The 22,778-nt window shown below is 46.0% G+C and overlaps 1 protein-coding gene across 1 annotated transcript in view; it reads left to right on the forward strand.

Moving 5' to 3' along the window:
- Positions 1-20,214, forward strand: part of fsd1 (fibronectin type III and SPRY domain containing 1) — a 56,347-nt gene extending 36,133 nt beyond the window's left edge. Inside the window, exons 10-13 of the mRNA XM_038777120.1 lie at positions 3,558-3,640; positions 9,208-9,459; positions 14,794-14,882; positions 17,957-20,214. Of these exons, the coding sequence (XP_038633048.1) occupies positions 3,558-3,640; positions 9,208-9,459; positions 14,794-14,882; positions 17,957-18,067 (535 nt within the window). The 3' untranslated portion in view covers positions 18,068-20,214. The remainder of the gene's footprint in view (positions 1-3,557; positions 3,641-9,207; positions 9,460-14,793; positions 14,883-17,956) is intronic.
- The last annotated feature ends 2,564 nt before the right edge of the window (positions 20,215-22,778 follow it).

Raw genomic sequence — 22,778 nt, forward strand, 5'->3', positions numbered from 1 at the left:
TCTAGCTATTAACCCTTGCTTCACATTCTCACTGCTCCTAGAGCAGCAAATTCAAATGAATTGTAACAGAGCCAGGAAAAAGAAAAGGGAGTTATTCTCTGTTCAGTTTGGTGCATTGTAATTCTTTTATATGTGGCTCACAGTATTCGGATATTCTACAAACAGAACTGGGACCAATAAGATTTTTTAAAAATATGAGTATCCTTGTTCTCGTACAAAATAGGAGCGGGGGAAGGCCATTCAGCTCTTCGAGCCAGGTCTGCCATTCATTATGATCATGGCTTGGAAGTGCATGGTAACTTAGGACTGAGTCAGCACGGCTTCATCAAGGGAGGTCATGTCTGACAAATCTGTTAGAATTCTTGAGGAGGTAACAAGAAGGAGAACCCTGATCTATTTAGATTTCTAGATGGTCTTGACAAGCCATACAGGAGGCTGTTAAATAAGTTAAGAGCCCATGGTGTTGGGTAAGATACTGGCATGGATAGAGGATTGGCTGACTGGCAGAAGGCAAAGAGTGGGGATAAAGGGGTCTTTTTCAGGATGGCAGCCAGTGACTAGTGGTGTGCCTCGGGTCGGTGCTGGGACCACAACTTGTAACAATACACATTAATGATCTGGAAGAAGAAACTGAGGGCACTGTTGCTAAGTTTTCAGATGATATAAAGATATGCAGAGGGACAGGTAGTATTGTGGAAGCGGGGGGGGGGGGGGGGGGGGGGGGGGGGGGGTGCTGCAGAAGGACTTGGACATGCTAGGAGAGTGGGCAAAGAAATGGCAAATCAAATACAATGTGGAAAAGTGTGGGGTTATGCACTGGTAGGAAGAATGGAGGCATAGACTATTTTCTAAATGAAAAAGACTGAGGAAATCAGAAGCACAAAAGACTCACTTTAACGTGCAGGTTCAGTCGGCAATTAGGAAGGCAAATGCAATGTTAGCATTTGTGTCGAGAGGGCTAGAATACAAGGGCAGGGTAGTACTTCAGAGGCTGTGTAAGGCTCTCGTCAAACCCCATTTGGAGTAGTGCAAGCAATTTTCAGCCCTGTATCTAAGGAAGGATGTGCTGGCCTTGAAAAGGGTCCAGAGGAGGTTCACAAGAATGATCCCTGGAATGAAGAGCTTGTCACATGAGGAACGGTTGAGGACTCTGAATCTGTACTCGTTACAGAGTTTAGAAGGATGAGGGGGAATCTTATTGAAACTTGGAATATACTGAGAGGCCTAGATAGAGTGGATGTGAAGAGGATGTTTCCACTGGTTGGAAAAACTAGGACCCAAGGGCACAGCCTCAGACTGAAGGGACGATCCTTTAAAACTGAGATGAGGAGGAATTTCTTCAGCCAGCGGGTTGTGAATCTGTGGAACTCATTGTGTCACTGGAGTGTCTTTGAGACAGGGATACATTCTTGATTAATAGGGGGATTAGGGGTTATGGGGAGAAGTGATGAAAAATATATCAGCCATGATCAGACTCGATGGGCTGAATGACCTAATTTTGCTCCAATGTTTTATGGCTGAGCATCCAATTCAGTAGCCTGATTCAGCCCCCCCCCCCCAAACATCCTTTGATCCCCTTCGCCCCAAATGCTATATCTAACTCCTTCTTGAAAACATACATTTTGGCCTTAACTACTTTCTGTGGTAACAAATTCCACAGGTTCACCACTCTCTGGGTGAAGAAATTGCTCCTCATCGCAATTGTCACCCCAGTATCCACAGACTGTAACCCCTGGTTTGGACACCCCCGCATTCAGGAACATTCTTCTTGCATCTATCCTGTTTGGCCAGTTAGAATTTTATAGGTTTCTATGAGAACCCCCGCCGCCCCCCTCATTTTTCTGAACTTCAGCGATTACAATCCTAACCAACTCAACGTCTCCGCGTATGTCAGTCATAGAATTCACAGTGCAGAAGGAGGCCATTAGGCCCATCGAGTCTGCACCGGCACATGGAAACACACCCTATCTAAGCCCACATCGCCATCCTAACCCAGTAACCCTATCTAACTTTTTTGGAGACTAAGGGCAATTTTGCATGGCCAATCCACCTAACCTGCACATCTTTGGACTGTGGGAGGAAACCGGAGTACCCAGAGGAAACCCACGTAGATTCGGGGAGAGCATGCAGACTCCACACAGACAGTGACCCAAGCCGGGAATTGAACCTGGGACCCTGGAGCTGTGAAGCAACTGTGCTAACCACAGTGCAACCATGCCTCCCAATTCTGCCATCCCAGGAATCGATTTGGTAAACCTTCTCTGCACACCCTCTGGAACAAGCATATCCACTGCAATAAAATCTTTAATAATGAATTCTAGAATTTTATCCACAACCGATGTCCGGCTTACTGGTCTATAATTCCCTGTTTTATCTCTACCTCCCTTTTGAAATGCTATGAAAATCGCTTATTGTCACAAGTAGGCTTCAATGAAGTCACTGTGAAAAGCCCCTAGTCGCCACATTCCGGCGCCTGTCCGGGGAGGCTGGTACGGAAATCGAACCGTGCTGCTAGCCTGCTTTAAAAGCCAGCGATTTAGCCCAGTGAGCTAAACCAGCCCCTGTGAGCTAAACCAGCCCCTATTTTTAAATAGTGGCGTTACATTAGCTACCCTCCAATCTGCAGGAACTCTTCCAAAGTCTATAGAATATAATAATAATCTTTATTAGTGTCACAAGTAAGCTTGCATTAGCACTGCAATTAATTACTGTGAAAATCCCCTAGTCATTACATCTGTTCGGGCAAGCTGAGGGAGAATTCAGAATGTCCAATCTACCTAACAAGCACGTCTTTTGGGACTTGTGGGAGGAAACCGGAGCACCCGGATGAAACCCACACAGACGCAGGGAGAACGTACAGACTCCGCTTAGACAATGACCTAAGCCGGAAATTGAACACGGGTCTCTGGCACAGTGAAGCAACAGTGCTCACCACTGTGCTACCACGCTGCCCCATTGGAGATGATTTCATTTTCAGCAGGTTTCTTTACCCTACTGGTCTATGTGAGTGCCTTCTCGCACACTTTTTTCCATCTAAACCTATCACCGTATCCATCTATTCCTTTCTCCCTGACAGATTTGTATTAAATAATGAGTTGGATTGCTCTGATGACTGAATGTTGAGTAAAACAAAAGAGAATTCAGAAATATAGGAAGCTTCTTTTTATATTCTATGGATTCCTACCAGGCTGACAGGCCTGTTCCCAGTTCCCAGTGATAACCCTTGAAATTAATTATGTGGAACTGCACACAACGCCTGAGTTAAAATGCACGCATTTGCACTGCATTAATAATACCCCAGGTTAATTATTGTGATAGTGTTGGAAAACGGAATTATACTTGATTTGCCGCGTGATGTATTCCTGTTGGTTTTGTCCAAGCTATATCCCCCTTTTTAAGGAAATGTTCATTTCTGCCCACTCCTCTGTTTTGATGCACTTTTCATTTCATTGCATTTGCTTGTAATACTTTAAACAGCCCGAACACCACCCATAAATCAAGCTGGCAGTCCGTTTGCCTCGGGTTATAATAATTTTGCACTTCTGTTTTTGATGAAGGAGCATCATTCAGTCTCCAAAGAGAATGCCATCTGGGCGGAGCAGCAGGGATCGATTTACTGCAGAATCATACACTGTGCTAGGTAGGTACGTTAAACGCAGCACTTACTGCCTAGCCTTGTAGTGTTCAAATGGAAGCCAATCTTTTTGTTGATTTGTACTCGACAGTCTGGACCTAAAAGGATCTTTACAAAATCTGCAGCACTGTAGGAGATCCCAGTAAATGTAATTAAACTAAGTACAGTGCAGATATGGAAATTACTCCCTTGACTACCCGTCCTCAACAAATTTCATTAGAGTGATGTTTTTGACATGGAAGAGCAAATAAATCTTACTTGAGATTCGAAGCAGACATAATTCAGTTTTCAATTTGCATTTGGAGAAGTTCATTTCAGGCTGTGCATAAAGAGCCATAGAGCTATACAGCACACAAGGTGGCTATTCGGCCCTTTTATCCCTCACTAGATTAACAGAAAACTAAATCCGCCATTCTGCTCTCTTTCCCCCATTGCCCAGGACGTTCTTTTGTTTCAAAGCTTTTTTTTTAAAAAATAATTTTTATTGAAAAATTTTGAACTTGTACAACATCAAACCATACTAAAATACCAACAATAACAATACAGTAGTCCCCCGTTATACCGCGCTCCGCAATACCGCGGTTCGCGATATACGGCGGGGGGGCTTATGGACCCCAACTGTCAGCTTCCCTCTCCGGATCAAAGTGAGCCGGCCGCTGAAATTGACACTGCCGGCTGATTGGAGGGAGAGAGCAGCCGGCAGTGTCAATTTCGGCGGCCGGCTCACTTTGATCCGGAGAGGGAAGCTGCTCTCTCACTGAAACAATCAGCCGGCCGCTGAAATTGACACTGCCGGCTGCTCTCTCCCTCCAATCCAACTTTTAAGTTTTAATGTTTCTGATTGGAGGGAGAGAGCAGCCGGCAGTGTCAACTTCAGCGGCCGGCTGATTGTTTCAGTGAGAGAGCAGCTTCCCTCTCCGGATCAAAGTGAGCCGGCCGCTGAAATTGACACTGCCGGCTGATTGGAGGGAGAGAGCAGAGAACACAGGAGGAGGTCATACGGGCCTCTGCAAGACCAGCATGGTCTCACATCGCCCCTCCCCTCTGTAGCCCTGTATTCTAAAATTAACCCCCATCGTGGATATCCGCGGCTCGGATGCAACGTGGGTGGCTGTCTTGGACCCCAACACCCGCGTTATAAAGGGGGACTGCTGTAATGACAACAATCATGAACCGTCGCCCCTCCTCAATGAACAACCCAACATATTAACAACAACTTAAATTAACACAATGTTAAGTTACATAACCGTAGCGAAAAATTAAATAAAATAGAAACTATAATAAGGAACACCCCCCCCCCCCCCCCCCCCCCCCCCTGCTGCTATTGACTAAGATACCTATCTTTGAGCCAGGAAGTCCAGAAAAGGCTGCCACCGTTTATAGAACCCTTGTACTGATCCTCTCAGGGCAAATTTGACCCTTTCCAACTTTATAAATCCCGCCGTGTCATTGACCCAGGTCTCCACACTTGGGGGGCCTCGCATCCTTCCACTGCAGCAAGATCCTCCGCCGGGCTACTAGGGACGCAAAGGCCAGGACACCGGCCTCTTTCGCCTCCTGCACTCCCGGCTCCACCGCAACTCCGAAAATCGCGAGTCCCCACCCTGGTTTGACCCTGGATCCAACCACCCTCGACACCGTCCCCGCCACCCCCTTCCAGAATTCTTCCAGTGCTGGGCATGCCCAGAACATATGGGCATGATTCGCTGGACTCCCCGAACATCTGGTGCATCTGTCCTCGCCCCCAAAGAACCTACTCATCCTAGTCCCGGACATGTGGGCCCGGTGCAGCACCTTAAATTGGATGAGACTAAGCATCGCACATGAAGAGGAAGAGTTGACTCTCTCTAAGGCATCCGCCCAAGTCCCGTCCTCTATCTGCTCCCCAAGTTCCCCCTCCCATTTAGCCTTCAGCTCCTCCACTGACGACTCCTCCACCTCCTGCATTACCGTTATAGATGTCAGACACCTTCCCCTCTCCGACCCACACCCCCGAAAGCACCCTGTCCATCGTCCCCCGCGAGGGCAGCAAAGGGAATCCCTCTATCTGTTGTCGCCTAGCAAACGCCTTTACCTGCAAGTATCTGAACATGTTCCCTTGGGGAAGCCCAAATTTATCTTCCAGTTCCCCCAGGTCCCTCAATTTACTGCTGCCCACCCTTTGCCACCCCCTAAATCCCCCATCCTTGTTCCCCGGGATGAACCGATGATTGCCACAAAATGGAGCCTCCATCGAGCCCCCTGTTTCCCCCCCTATGCCGTCTCCACTGTCCCCAGATTCTTGGGGTCGCCGCCACCACCGGGCTCGTGGTATACCTCTTGGGGGAGAGCGGCAACGGCGCCGTTACCATGGCACCCAGGCTCGTACCTCTACATGACGCCATCTCCATTCTTTTCCACGCCGCCCCTCCCCCCTCCATCACCCATTTACGCACCATTGACACATTGGCCGCCCAATAGTACCCCAAAAGGTTGGGCAGCGCCAGCCCGCCTCCTTCGCTCCAGGAAAACCCTCTTCACTCTCGGAGTCCCATGTGCCCACACAAAGCTCAAGATACTGCACCCCCCCGCCCGACCCAGTCCCCACAGCGACAACACCTCCCCAGGCTAGGAACCTTCCTAGCCGCGAACCGTCCTCCATTGTACTTCCGTGGGTCAGCTAACTTCTGCTGACCCTGGGAACTCCCGCCAATAACCCGACCCCTCCCAAAGTGGGATCATCCCCCGTCCTATCCCTCCTCCAGGCACCGCTCCAGCGTGGGGAAGAACCAGTTAAGGCCCCGCCTCCTCCCGTCATCATCTCCACCCCCCAGCCCCGCAGCGCGGGAAACCAGAGGAAAGCCCGCGCTTTCGCACTGCCCCACCACACCCTTCTGACGCAGCTCCCAGATACCAGCCCCACTCCATACCCCCAACCCGACATAGAATACAACAAACCCCCCCAACCCTCCCCGCAAGATACAAAACTCAAACAATGCCCCACAGCAAAAAAAAACAGAACAACACCCCCATAAATAACCATATCAAAATTGCAAAAGTACAGAAAAACAGAACACAGCAACAGCAGAAACCAGCAATAAAGTATTACAACCGACCCCCCAACCCCTAGTTCAAGTCCAGTTTCTCCGTCCGCACGAAGGCCCACGCCTCCTCCGGGGAATCGAAATAATAATGCCGGTTCGAATAAGTTACCCACAGGCGCGCAGGCTGCAACATTCCGAACTTTATCTTCTTCTTGTAAAGCACCTCTTTCATCCGATTAAACCCGGACCGCCGCTTAGCCACCTCCGCACTCCAATCCTGATAGATCCGTACTACCCCATTCTCCCAGTTGCTGCTCTTCACCCAATCACTGAACCGGTGGAACCTCACCAGCACTGCATGCGGGGGTTCATTCTCCTTAGGCCTCCTGGCGAGTACCCTGTGGGCTCCCTCGAGCTCCAGGGGCAGATGGAAAGACCCGGCCCCCACTAGCGAGTTCAGCATCGTAGCCACGTAGGTTGTCAGGTCCGACCCCTCCAGCCCCTCCGCAAGGCCCAAGATCCGCAGATTTTTCCGCCTCATGCGGTGATCAAGCTCCTCGAAGCGGTCCTGCCACTTCTTGTGGAGTGCCTCGTGCCCCTCCACCTTACTCACGAGGACCACGGCCTCCTCCTCTCGTTGAGTGGCCTGCGTCTGCAACGCCTTGATGGCAGCACCCTGGGTAGTCTGAATCTCAGAGAGCCTTTTGTTCATTTCCTGCAGAGAGCTCAGTACCTCAGCCTTGAAATCTGCAAAAAAGCGCAGGAGAGCAGCTTGTTACTCCTGGGCCCACAGCCTCCACTGCTCTGGAGCTCCGCCGGCCGCCATCTTGGATTCCTTCCCCCATTTTTTCTGGGGAGCTGCTGCCGTTTTTTCCCCCTTTCCACTCCGAGTTCGAGTCATGAACTGCGGAGAAAGTCGATCAGCACACCTTCTCCCACCAGGAGACGTCGAAAAATTTCCATTTTGGGCTCTAAAAAGAGCCGAAAAGTCCGTTTGAAACGGGAGCTCCCAAATGTGCGGCTTCCTACGTCATCGCCGCCACCGGAAGACTTTTGTTTCAACCCTTTAATCGGCTTCATAATGAAAAATCCACATGACTGACATTCCAGTGGAAGAACATTTAAAGAAAAAAAATGGATAAAGGCAACACAGGAGTCTCCAGTTAGACATGTTATTTATTCCATTGTGTTCTCTCTGCTACAAAGCACATAGTGTTTTTATTGGAAGGATATGTTGATCCCAGACGCACTCATAACAGTGTTAGTCATTCAAACAAACTCGTATTTGGTCTTGTCCACCATCGAGAAAGATTCTCACCAGATGGACTGGTGAAGGAAAATTGGTGCTCGTGTCGAAAGTCATCATTGAAAGCATCAATACGCCATAGTTATCTCCCACATTTACCAAACGGATACAGCAAGTTAGTGAGGCAGTGATTAGATCCCAAAAAGAAATTGGATAAAGTACAGTTATGCTGTTACCAGAGGGCATTCTTCAGTAACTGGAAAATGTTGGCAGGTTCAGATCCTGCAAAAACACTTCATAGAGAGGTGGAGGGGTATGAATAACCTCTTATGAGTTTAACCCATTTTTAAATGGCCTGTAACAGAGCTTTCCTCTGGAGTAAATGCTCAACTGCATTCTTCAGCGAACTGTAAATACAATTCATCCTGGTTTTAACGTTGTGATGCTTGATTGCCCCCCCTTTCCATAAATATTCACTTCCTCCACCCCTCCCCACTATAGATGCCCTGTAGCAGCAGTGTGTATCAGCTACAAGAGCTCAACCAAGGCTCCTTAGACAGCATTTTCCAAGCCACAACCGTTAGAAGGAAAGAAGAAGCAGATACTAGGAACCCCACCACCTGCAAAGTTTCCCTCCCCCCCCCCTCTCCACCCCAAGCCACTCGCCATCCTAACTTGGAAGTGTTTCGCTGTTCCTTCACTTCTTTGTTTTTAAAGAGTATTTTCATTAAGGTTTTGCAGAATTTTTCATAATAAAACAGTAGTAACAATAATAACAAAACAAACTAGAGTGAGCATTAACATAGTGCCCACCCCCCCACGGATTGCTGCTGACATTTTAATTTTCCCCGAGAAAGTCGACGAACGGCTGCCACCTCCGAGAGAACCCTAGCGTAGATTCTCTTAAGACAAATTTTATTTTTTCGAGGCTGAGAAACCCAGCCATGTCGCTGTTCCTTCACTGTCGCTGGGTCACAATCCTGGAACTCTCTCACTAACAGCACTGTGGGTGTACTTACACCATGTGGAGTACAGCGGTTCAAGAAAGCAGCTCACCACCACCTTCTCAAGGGAAATTAGTGATGGGAAATAAACTCTGCCCTAGCCAGCGACGCCCACATCCCACTTTATTAAAAAAATGAATTTAAATATATACATTGCAGACTCTCCACTCTGGAGCTAAGCCATGCAGTTGTTCCTTGTTGTGAGCATCTGCTGTGACATAAAACAGATTTGAGGTTCCTTCAGTTGAAATGGACAATGGAGCTGTATTTCACATGTACCATTTATTTTACTTTCCACAGGGGATACTCTGATTGACAGTGGACAGCATTACTGGGAGGTTACGTTTGAAAGTGACAGCAAGGCTTTCATTGTAGGTGTGGCCTACAGGACTATGGGCAAATTTGACCAACTGGGAAAGACCAGTGCCTCCTGGTGTCTTCATCTCAATAACTGGCTGCAAGTCAGCTTCACCGCCAAGCACAACAACAAGGCCAAAGTCCTAGACATGTCCGTACCTGAGAGAATTGGAGTGTATTGTAACTACAATGAAGGTATTGGGGATTCCTTATCTCTTCTGTCTTGCCGCAAAACTGCTTTAAAACTAGGAATGGCAGCATGGTGGCCCAGTGATTAGCACTTCTGTCTTACAGTGCCAGAGACTCTGGTTTGCTTCCGGCTTTGGGTAACTGTGGTGTTATCACATTCTCCCTGTGCCTGTGTGTGTTTCCTCCGGGTGCTCTGATTTCCTCCCACAGTCCAAAGATGTGCAGATTAGACTGATTGGCCATGATTAATGCGTGGGGTTACGTGGATAGGACAGGAGAGTGGGACTAGATCGAGTGCTCTTTTGGAGGGTTGGTGCAGACTCGATGGGCTGAATGGTCTCTTTCTGCACTGTAGGGATCCTATGGGTATGGAACTGTGTCTCCATAACTGCATTTGTGAATGATGAATTTGTTCAATATTAACTAAACTTTTGTTAGAGGTAATAGTGATAAGCTAGCACATTGATGTTGTCAATAATTTGATTACCTTTTCACACTTCTGGCAATCTTAACTATGTACCGTGTATGAATGGCCAGCAGTAGCTACAGATCAATTTTGCTGAGGTTATGTATTCCATAGTTTAACTTTGTATTTTCTTTGCTGCTTTTCAACACCAGTGCATGAACTCAAACATTAATGTTTTATTTATTACTGACTTAATACTAATCTTCACTTGACTAAATTCCAGTTGTTACTTCAGTTCTCTTGTTTATTTATCATTTTCCTACATTTGACATTTCAGTCTGCATCTTATTTAAATTTTAACTATTTTCTCCTTTCAAATTGTAAACATTTAAATATTAATCAACTTCTTCTCTTCCAACAATCCATCGCCCAATTAGAAGCTATAAGGAAAGCAGTTGCATTTATAAAGCACCTTTTATTGTATCACCGAACGTCCAAAATTATTTATTACATATAATATCCAGCTTATAGAAACAGACCATTCAGCCCATCTGGTCCATGTCGGTGTTTATGCTCCCACAAGTCCCCTCCCAGCACTCTCTTCCTCTAACCTTAATCAGGTTCTTACTTTCTCCTCAATCCTTATCTAGCTTCCCCCTTCAATGGCTCTATGCTATTCATTTCAATTACTCCCTCTATTGCGTGTAATTGTAGTTACTATTATGTGGGGGCTGGTTTAGCTCAGTTGGCTAGGCAGCTGGTTTGTGTTGCAGAGCAAGGCCAAGCATGGGTTCAATCCCCATACCAGCTGAGGTTATTTGTGAAGGCCCCGTCTCCTCAACATTGCGCCTTGCCTGAGGTGTGGTGATCCTCAGGTTAAATCACCACAGCTCTTCCCTCTTTCCCTCCCTGGCCCTCGGGAGAAGAAGCCTATGGTCATCTAGGACTATGACAACTTACTTTATTATGTGGATTAATGTGGTAGCTGATTTATTCCTACTAATGTCCTCACGGGCAGCACAGTAGCACAAGTGGTTAGCACTGTGGCTTCACAGCGCCAGGGTCCCAGATTCGATTAGCCGTTGGCTCACTGTCTGTGTGGAGTCTGCACGTTCCCCCTTTTGACTCCGTGGGTTTCCTCCGGGTGCTCCGGCTTCCTCCCACAGTCCAAAGACGTGCAGGTTAGGTGGATTGGCCATGATGAATTGCCCTTAGTGACCAAAAAGGTTAGATGGGGTTATTGGGTTACTGGGATAGGGTGGAAGTGAGGGCTTAAGTGGGTTGGTGCAGACTCGATGGGCCGAATGGCCTCCTCCTGCACTGTATGTTCTATAATGTTCTGCAAACGAGTGAGACGACTAACCAGTTGATCTAGGCTGGGATGTTCCAGCCTTGCCCACAGGGGGCATCATCACAGGCAGCATGGGAGACTTTGAACAGGAGCCACATGACTTCTTGGTGCCACCCACGGCAACGTCTGCCATTGGAGGGACTGAAAAATCCCATCCCTGATGTTTTGTTTTTAAGGGGAGATAATTCCACACAATCCTCTTCTTCAGATCATACCATTGGAACTTTCATATCCTCCTTTACCACGGCAGACCCTTAGTTTTAGTGTCTCATCCACAGCAACGCAACATTCACATAGTACTGGAGTGCTGAAATCATGGAATAAGATTTGAAGTCCCAATCACCTGACGGGGGTGAGCGGGTGAGCGTTCAACCAAACTGACTAAGCTGATCTAATTCGCTGGAATTGATCAGTGCTTAAGGGCCATTGTAAAAGCTGCTATTTCTGTCAAGTGAGTCTCACAACATTGTGACTTGAGTCCATTATGTTTATAGGTCAGCTTCAGGCAATAACTTGGAGAAAGCATAGAAAGCTAAATACAATGAAAGGCATTGAATTGGTTTAAAAGGGGTTAAAAGACTCAACCCATAAATAAAGTGTGCTTAAAAGTATTTCAAGGCTAATCTCTCTGGATTAGATTGCAGTCTAGTAATTACACCCAGTGTTCACTATCAGAAGCGTCATTTCCTTGGTACTTTGGAATAATCCTGCTGAATGGAATATCTTTCCCCATGTTAAAAGTTTGCAGAATTTGGTCCCATTAATTAGGGCCTATTTGAAGGTCTTGTGTCATTTTGCTAGATCTAAAGCAAACCAAGGCTGCCACTTGCGCTGTTTCATTTATTAATTGTTTTAAGTGCTGTAAAGCAAATAACCTATCTCCAGTGACTTGGATGAAACGTTCAGGAAGGATTAAAGCCGGTTTCTTCGTGCCTGAGTAATAACATCCTGGCTCTCCCCAAATCCAGTGGGTGCAGCGTCTGCATGGTCTCACCAATGTACTTCGGGACATCCTTTCCTGCAGCGTAACATTCCTCGTCACAATGGATGTCTCGGCACTCTACACCAGCATCCCCCATGACGACGGCATTGCTGCAATAGCCTCAGTACTCAACACCGACAACTGCCAATCTCCAGACGCAATTCTGCAACTCATCCGCTTCATTCTGGATCACAACGTCTTCACCTTCGACAACAAGTTCTTCATCTAGATGCATGGAACAGCCATGGGGACCAAATTCGCACCTCAATCTGCCAACATCTTCATGCACAAGTTTGAACCTCCTCACCGCACAGGGCCTTCAACCGACGTTATACACCAGATACATCAATGACATTTTTTTTCCTTTGGACCCTCGGCGAAGAATCACTGAAGCGACTACACGATGACGTCAATAATTTCTATCCCACCATCAGACTCAACATGGACTACTCTCCAAAATCAGTTGCATTCTTGGACACACATCTCCATCTAGGACGGTCACCTCAGCACTTCGCTTTACCACAAGCCCACGGATAACCTCACGATGCTCCACTTCTCCAGCTTTCACCCGAAACACATTAAAGAAGCCATCCTCTATGGATAAGCCTCCGTATATACAGGATCTGCTCAGACAAGGAAGAGCATAACAAGACATCTACAGACGCTGAAAGATGCCCTCGTACGAACGGGATATGGCGCTCGACTCATCGATCAACAGTTCCAACGTGCCACAGCAGAAAACCACACCGACCTCCTCAGAAGACTAACACAAGACACAACCGACGGAGTACCCTTCATCGTCCAGTACTTTCCCGGAGCGGAGAAACAACGACATCATCTTCGTAGCCTTCAACATGTCATCGATGAAGATGAACATCTTGCCAAGGTCATCCCCACACCCTCACTACTTGCCTTCAAACAACCACGCAACCTCAAACCATTGTTTGCAGCAAACTACCCAGCCTTCAGAACAGTGACCACGACACCACACAACCCTGCCATTGCAATCTCTGCAAGACGTGCCAGATCATCGACATGGATACCACCATTACACGTGAGAACACCACCCACCAGGTACGCGGTACATACTCGTGCGATTCGGCCAACGTTGTCTACCTCATATGCTGCAGGAAAGGATGTCCCGAAGCGTGGTACATTGGCGAGACCGTGCAGATGCTGTGACAACGAATGAATGGACATTGCGTGACAATCACCAGGCAGGAATGTTCCCTTCCAGTCGGGGATTACTTCAGCAGTCAAGGGCATTCAGCCTCTGATCTCCGGGTAAGCGTTCTCCAAGGCGGCCTTCAGGACGCGCGACAACGCAGAATAGTTGAGCAGAAACTTATAGCCAAGTTCCGCACACATGAGTGCGGCCTCAACCGGGACCTGGGATTCTTGTCGCATTACATTCATCCCCCACCATCTGGCCTGGGCTTGCAAAATCCTACAGTGCTCCAAAAGCTAGTGTTTGAAACAAACCTGTTGGACTTTAACATGGTGTTGTAAGACTTCTTATTGTGTAATTTAGACTAGGACAGTACCTTTTTATTTCTTCCCCGTCTCATGCTCAATTTTGAATATGTCCTTGGCTCATTGACATTTAGTTGACCCTTGTAGATCAGATATTGACGTATTAAGAGCTCCAGGAATAGTATGATTTGGAAAAACCAGCACTAACTGGAAGGCAGATAATGAAAGTACTTACCAGTAACTGAAGCTGGTGACTCAACTTCAACTCTCCGACGTGGCTGAACCCTGCTGTGTGTCGGCTACTTTAAGTTAGGTAGCACTTCATAATATAACAGTAATGCGGCTGAGGCAAGGTGTGGGAAAAGGTGTATACCTAAATACTGGCTGCTGTAGACAGCTTTATGGACGGTGTTATGATGTATTTCAGAACATTCTGTACCTTTTGATCAATGTAGAGCGCACATCAGTGTGGTTAGAACATGATGAGATGCGGTTTTATTGTTGTTGGGAGGTCATGCGGGGTTGGGGGGCAGGGAGGGAAGCGAGGTTGGTGCTTTGAGCAGTGGAATTGGAAAAACTAAGGGATAATTTTGTCAGCAAATGTAAATCCCCAAAGCCAGGCGACAGTTGCCTCATTTACTGAGTTTAAGTTGATTAGTCAGCGGAGCCATTGATAAGTGTCTCTGCATAAGTTAATTAGGGGTTTGTACAGAGGTCCCAACAGTGGAGGTTGGCTGCACACGGACTTGGCCTGTCCTGCACCTATTTAGCAAGGGCCCCTCTGGCTGTGGTAGTTTGAAGCCATTTGACAAATAGGATTTGTCATAAGATACTTCGTAGTCCTCTTGCGTTTCCCATTCCATGACCCAAAGTGTATTTGCTGTTGGGTCTTGCTCAGGATGTGTTCCATGTGGGCCGAGATGGAAGATGGGCAGTAAATGGGTTGAACGGGTCATCATGGAGTGGTAAGTGAGGTACAACACTGATGATTATTGTACTCCATACCTCTACATCTCTCAGTGATCATATCAAAGGGAGTAAAATCCGCAGTAGTTTGAGTCCCAAAGTTGGGGGTGATGGTCATTTTAATTCTGACAATTAGTTAAACTTTTCCTTGTGTTGTTTTAGGTCACCTGGCATTCTACAATGCCAAAACTAAGCAGTTGATTCATTCGTTTAAGACAAAGTTTACACAGCCAGTCCTTCCTGCCTTTATGGTGAGTTTTGTTGCTTCAATCCTCGTTCTTCAACCTGCTTGCTCCATATGAATATTGTCTAAGTTGAGTTAAAATGGAAATGTGACCAAGGTACATGAACCTATTATCAGCTCAATGCTCTGAGTACTTCCTACATGTTCAGGTGGCTTCAGATTCTTGAGCTCAAAAGTTGCTTATTGTGGGGCAGCACGGTGGCCTAGTGGTTAGCACAACCGCCTCACGGCGCTGAGGTCCCAGGTTCGATCCCGGCTCTGGGTCACTGTCTGTGTGGAGTTTGCACATTCTCCCCGTGTCTGCGTGGGTTTCACCCCCACAACCCAAAAATGTGCAGAGTAGGTGGATTGGCCACGCTAAATTGCCCCTTAATTGGAAAAAATAATTGGGTAATCTAAATTTATTTAAAAAAAAAAATTTTTTTTTTAAAGTTGCTTATTGTGTACACAAAGAGTGCGGGTTCAATCCTGGACCACGTTATTCATGAAGGCCTCACTTTCTTAACCTTGCCGCTTGTCTGAGGCATGATGATCCTCCGGTTGAACCATCACCAGTCAGCTCTTGAAGACAGCAGCAGAGCTGTGTGCCATGCGCTCTGCTTGCAGGCCAGAGTGAAACTGAGACTGGATCACATGTCACCTCCCTTCTCATGGTGACATGCTGTTATTACTTGAAGGCTCATTACAACATTCAGGACAAGTCTACAGCGTGAATACGGCAGAAACATTCGCAAAAGGCAAGTGGACCCAGGAGTTGCATTTCACTGGGGACCAAACCCAACCTCTCCCACAAGTAGCACCTACACCCAGACCCATCAATAAAATATAAGTCTACTATAGGTAATTAATTTGACAGCGGCCGCAAAGAGATCTGAATACTGCGAAGTTCAAGAATGTAAAGTTTCCCAAAGTGAACTAACCCAACACTTAGTTTTTTAGTAAATGCAATTCTCAATATTTCACCCTATTCGGTCTTGTAACCACTGCACCTACAAATTACAAATATCCACTCTAGGTGAATTTTTCTCTTCAGATGCATTCTTATTAATGCATCCTATTGTAAAGAACACAACCATACCTGAAACTAGAATTGCTTAAGCAGCTGCTTTGAATGATTGATTGTTTCCTCTGAATTATTAACATTTCAGCTTTAAACATTTTCTATTTTAATGGCACGGTGTTTCCTCGTCAAGTTGTACATTTGCAGATTAAATTTGGGATTGGTGTATACTTGGCAAACATCAATTTTGCAGCAACCAGATCACTTGGCCTATGCAGTTGGTAAAAATACTTCTAAGTTTTCTCAGTAAGTATCATGGCGCCGATGACCTGGGTTCAATCCCGGCTCCGGTCACTGTCCGTTTGGGGTTTGCACATTCTCCTCGTGTCTGCAAAGAGTCTCACCCACACAACCCAAGGATGTCCAGGGTTGGTGGATTGGCCACGCTAAATTGCCCCTTTTTAAAAAAAAAAAATCATAATTCTCAAAAAAAAAAGTTTTTTTCAAAACATAGAAGATTTGAATTCCTCCCAAAAAATGCATAAAAGTCAAAACTTAAAACTTGGAAAATAGGGAAAGGGGAATTCCAAAGGAGGAGAAAAACCTTGGCAACACTAATACAAACTCCAAGGCTGAATAACCCATGGAATATTCCAGTACGTTTACAGCATTCCCTCCACCATCTTCCTCGTGTCTGGTAAGTAATGACCGTGGTGATATTCCTAACCTCAAGTTTAGTTTTAAACTACCTGAACAAAGAAAACAACAGCTCCACTTAGCATGAAGTTTCAACCTGACCAAATGCTGCCAGCAAATGCGAAGACTTATTTTTAATTTCATTGCCCACCGTGCCCACAATGCCAATGACAAGAGTGCACTGCACCTCATTTGATACAAACAAGGTACAGTGAAATGAGAAAATACAAATTGAGAAAAGTATGAGCAAGAGTGCGAGTGGAGGTGGGCAATTGAGAGGGTCCTTTAGGCAATTTTTCCTGCATAACCCACCAGGTGGTCTGAAGTTGCAGCTCAGCATGAATCAGTGGAGCAGCTCCCAATCCACCACCATTGTCACTGCAGTAGGCTGAACAGGAGTGCCATCATTGGGAGCCTCCATAGGGACAGAGAAGTTGACCTTCTCTCTAAATATTCTTTCTTAACTTTTCTTTTCACCTGAGTATTGAGGGAGCATTTTAGTGAAGTAGAGATCATGGGCTGGATTCTCCGATTCTGTGGTTGTGTCCGCAGGATTCGTCTTGTCTTATGACCAAAAAGTCGGCGGTGCCCCTGCACCGATCCTTCATCCGATGGGAGGGGGCTCGCAGCCGCTACGCATAAAGCCCCTGGCGTTACCTGCGGATACGGGTGCAGAATGGCCAGGTCCGTGGCTGCGCATACGCATTGCGGCGGCTGCGCAGTACAGCATGGCGCCGGCCGCGCACGGACCCGGCCTCTGCCAAAAATTGCCCCCTCGCAACGCCCGGACCAGCCCCCTGCCAGCAGAATGGCTCTTCCTCCCGCTGGACACAGTCCTCAGCCACCACACAAGGTCCCCAAAAGTTGTGAGGACATAGGTCCCACGCTGTCGGGGACTCGGTCCTTTGGGGGCAGAGCATCGGGGGAGGGTCTCGGTTGATGTCCTGAGGCCGTCCGACGGTGTGTGGTGTACTCTTCAAGTACTCCGTTTTTGAGGGGGTGGGGCATCGGAAAAACGGCACGATTGTGGCGTCGGCGATCGGAGAATCCAGTCCCATAAATTTTCCTTTCTCTTCAATGAACCTGGGATCAGTTCAAATAATTTCATAATGAATTTGTATAACCAATGGGTTGGGTTGCCACCTCCACCTTTTGTACACGGAAATTCTCTGAACTTATTTATCTTTCCACTCAAAACAGACTTTGATCTCACCACCATTTTTTACTGTACTTCCTGCTTTGTGGTCACCGCTATCGTCAACACGACCCCCCCCCCCCCCCCCCCCCCCCCCCCCGCCCTCCTTGCCCCACTTCCACACAGCACCCAGTGACAAATGTTTAATGTTGTTTGTGCTCCCATGTTTTTCCCTTTTCCTTTTCCTCAGGTCTGGTGTGGTAGCTTCGTTGTGCAAACTGGAATTCAGGTACCGAGTGCTGTCAAATCGCTGCAGAAGCGCAACAGTGGGACCAGTAGCTCAAACGCCAGCCTAACCTAGAAATCATTACCAAGCTTCCATTCAACTGCACCAAGCTCATACAAAGCAAAGACTATAATCCATGAAACTTGCCTTGAGAAGGGAACTGAAGACACAAACCCAAAACAACAGGATAGCAGAGGGCGGAAAGTTGGCCTTTTCAAATTTGAAATGATTGAGTCTTGCACTCTTTTAAAAAAGGAAACTTGTGATCCAGCTTCTATTTCTGAGGAGAGTTGATAACAATAATAATTTTGAAATGTTTTTGTTTTTAAAAATGAAAGTATTCATCATAGTCGATTATTACACAGACATTTCTATTAGAATCTCATACGATGGTCCCATTCTCCCTCTTAAGGGTACTTCAACATTTTAATATATTTTGATCATAGGAAGCGTCTCATGATGCACAGTTACTTTCTATTGTCCCATTTCTCTCATAACCCAGAGAGTTCTTCAGCATCTGGATCTATAATGATATTGTTTCATCCAATCTTGTAGAAGTTTCTTCCTGTTCTAGTTGGGGGGGGGTCATAGGACATTTGAAGTGATGAAATAAGAATGGTTACCTGGGGGCTCAAGTTATAAAATTGAGTCAGTTAAAGGTCGCAGGAATTCTGTTAAAGAGACTTGAAGGAGCGATCCTATTTCTCTAACCACACACTTTATTAAATTGGATGTTAGCTTGCCTACAGTCTGATGTGTAACAAACCCATGTACAATACCTCGGGTGAGTAATTCGACCTTTTTTTCTGTTTCAGTTGCTAATGAGATTTTTAAAATGTTATCCCCTTGTGTTGCATCTTCTATGCTGTTGTCCGAGTTGGGAAAGGAACATGTTATAGACTTGAGCTTCCTTGTAGACATTATTACTATCGGAGTGCAGTACGTAATCAAGCTCTCTTTGCGCTTGTTTTCACCTCACAAGATGGATCCTTCTCGGTCACTAGCCTGTTTTAAGAATGCTCCATATTTGCCCATCGGAGAAAAGAGGGATGTAGCTGAGGCTCAATTTTAACAGGCTGAGAACAATGAGGTCCTGGGAGGAGGAACTTACTACACTCTGCTACCTTTTTTGTTGTTCTTCTGTAATTTTGGGTGGGATGAGTAATGTTGAGCTTCTCAAAAGTTTCTTGCTGACTGACCACATCATCCGCACAGGCTCTTCAAGCTCTCTTGTTTTTTATAACTGGAGCAAAATATCACTCTGCAAAATAGCTGGTCCAGGGGTAAAATACAATATGGGGATCTTGCTGCGTTGGACTGATGCACAACATTGATTACAAGCTTTCTCTGGGCTAATGTATCTTGCCTTCTCTGACATACTAGTAAACAAAGAATGGGTATTAAACCAGTTTAGGTCTGTTCCTTTCAGATAATTAATTAACAAAATAGTTTCTATGAATGTGGTGAAGAGGAAATGTAATGCAGGCTTTAATACAATAGGGGTTTTCAACACTATTGATGAATGTTGTAGCGATTCTGAAAATTTGGCATATGCTATGTATACATCTGGATATCAAACCTCCATAGATGGCAGAGCCGGGGCCAAAATAAAGGGGAGTCTATTCTGTTGAGTTCAATACGCGTATTGGCATGTCTCAGTTACCCCTCACCTGTGTTCTGTGCATTTTACTACTTATTTGGAGCAGATATTTTGTGGTGCACTGTGTGGTATGAATGAAACTGTATTTATACAAGGGCTGAATTTACAGTCAGTGATGTGATCATGTTGGTGTTTGTGCTCGTATCAATATTTTAGCTGGGTTAACACTTTGCAGAAAGAAGAGTTTGATTTCAACATGAAACAAGTGCTAGGAGGGCTTGGCTTCTTAAACAGTGATAGTAAATGCCTTAACAATAAGGAGCAACTGAGAAATGCCGACTGTTGGACAGACTCTTTTATGCTATGTTGAGGATTGTGATGACAGTGAAAGTATTCTATTGGATTAAGTTTACATGTTTAAATCTTTTAGACAGGAATGGAATTTGGGCTGTGGAGTTTTTTGTGACTGGTCCTAAATGCAGTATTTATTTTTACTTGTAAAATTCTTTTTGAAATTTCCTTAGTAATACATTGGCTTTGACATCCGATCAATAGAATGTATATAAAAATTGACATCTCACGTTCATGTTTAATATTGTATTAAAAATTAATTGCACCGGCATTACTGTGTTTTGTATTGGTGTCGAACCATGCACATTTAAAAAGCAATAGTTCATGTCTACTCTTGCACGATCCTGGAATGCAAAAATTGCACAGTGTGTTGGATCGGGCGAGGAAAAACTGCTTGAAACTCGCCAGCTTCACAGACACCTTTTCTTACCTAATTTAACGGCACTCTGTGTAATTTCAGAGTACTGACGCGGATCTCTCAGCCAGCTGGGGGGGGGGGCCTAAACCCTTCGGCAACGCCTGATCTCCCCCTATGGACATGGAGACCCCCCCTACCATAACGCAAGCATTGCGGCACCCACCTGCATCACAACGCAAAGATTGGGGTGACCCAATCCCGTGATGAGATGGGCATTAGGGTGGACCTCCACACACACCACCAAAATTGGGGCTCCCCAGAGGATCTTCCAACCCTGGCACTATCAGGTTGGCACTGACCAGCCATGTCCAGCACCACCTGGGGGGTATACCTCATTGTGCTTCTCCAGCATGGTCACCACAACTGTTTTTCATTTTTGGAAACTAATAGTGACATCCTGTCGGATGGGTGAGTGGATACGGTGAGGGCGGAAGTAGTGGCGTTCTAGTTGTCTGCTAATCAGGTTAGCACATTTTTAAATCAAATTTAATCAGGTTCGCATCATCATGGGCATGAACCTGATCGTGTCATTGGCAGGTGGCAGGAAAGATTGTGCTCCGGATTCTGGTGCTTATCCTGTTTTTGGCCTTGTGATAGTTAGCCATTACTGGATTTGTGCCCGCGGCTAGAGCTGCCACTAAATCGTGGCCCTGGTTTCAACTCCTAGTTACCTGTATCAACCAGTGTGTCCATTGGCTTGGGCTATTGGCTTTGCAGTGCTGCTTCAACCTGCAAAAAACAAAGTCAGCCCTTGTAACCTAAGCTCACAATCAATAATGGCAATATGATTGAAGTGCTAGTCAGCTTTTTACACATGGAAGTATACCTGACTCGGCACGCATTAAAAGTAATAACAGAAAATTCTGGAATAGGTCTGACCGCATCCGTGAAGAGAGAAACAGAGTTATGTTGATGTTTCAAGTCCGCCTCACCTTCTGATACCTTCTCCATCTCCAATAAAGCAAACCCCATCACAAGTTTAAAACCACTTTTAAATAAATTTAGCACATATAAATAAATTTAGCAAACACAGGGTTACTAGCTGTTCTCTGGAAATAGAATCCCTACAGCCATTCAGTTCAACGAGTCTGCATCAATCCTTCAAAAGAACGCTGAATCCCCTGCCATATCCCCGCAACCCAACCCAATCTTTGAACACTAAGGGACAATTTAGCATAGCCAATCTACCTAACCTGCACATCTTTGGATTATGGGAGGAAACTGGAGCACCCGGAGGAAACACACACAGACGCAGGGGTAACGTGCAGACTCCGCACAGACAGTGACCCAAGCGGGAATCAAACCTGGGACTCTGGAGCTGTGAAGTAACTGTGTTAACTACTATGCTACTGTGCAGCCCACTGGCTCGCTGCCCTCCTCTCGCACTCTCCTCTCAGTGCTGCGGACTGCTTGGCTCAGTGACCTCCTCTTGCGCTCTCCTCCCAGTGCCACTGTCAGCCCAGCTCCATGTCCTCCTCCTCGCACTCTCCTCTCAGTGCTGCTGACTGCCTGATTCGCTGCTCTCCTCTCGCACTCTCCTCCCATGTGATATCCCATGGAGTGAATTGAATTGGCTGAAGCCTGGCATCGCTGATGCTGGAGACCAAAGAGGTCAAGTCAGATCATTCCCTTGGATTTCTGACTGACAAAGGTAAAAGCACATAATTGTGCAAAGATGGGCGGCAGATCAGAAAATTGAATAGAATATAAAAAACAGAAAAGAAAGATTGAGAAGGAAGGAAACATTAGAATATGAAAGAAAATTGGCTAGAAATATAAAAACATAGTAAGAGTTTCTAAAAATATTTAAAAATAGAAGAGCGCTAATAAATTGGACTAATAGAAAGTGGATCTGGGGAATTAATACTGGAAAATAAGGAGACGGCAGATGAATTGGAACAGGTATTTAGAATCGATCTTCACGATAGAGGATACAAGTAACATCCCAAAAATAGCTGCAAATCAGGAACTGGAAGGGAGGAACTCAAATCATTATAATCACCAGAGAAGTGGTCCTGAGCACATAGTTGGGGCTGCGGGCTGATAATTTCCCGGACACTGTTGGACTTCATCCTAGGGTCTTAAAAGAAGTGGCTGGGGAGATAGTTGGTACGTTGGTTTTAATTTCCCAAAAACTCCATAGATTATGGGGCGGTTCTATTCGATTTGAAAATAGCAAGTAGAACTCCTTTATTCAAAAAGCGAGGGAGACAGAAAGCAGGAAACTACAGGCCAGTTAGCTTAACACCTTATTTAGCTCTGAAGAAGTGTCATATGGACTTGAAATGTTAACTCAATTTCCTCTCTCTGAAGATGTTGCCAGACCTGCTGAGTTTTTCCAGCATTTTCTATTTTCCAGCATCCACAGTATTTTGCTTTTCTATTAGCTTAACACCTGCCTTGGGAAAATGTTAGAA

The sequence above is a fragment of the Scyliorhinus canicula genome, chromosome 18 (assembly GCF_902713615.1).
Source record: "Scyliorhinus canicula chromosome 18, sScyCan1.1, whole genome shotgun sequence".
Classification (NCBI taxonomy): Eukaryota; Metazoa; Chordata; class Chondrichthyes; order Carcharhiniformes; family Scyliorhinidae; genus Scyliorhinus; species Scyliorhinus canicula.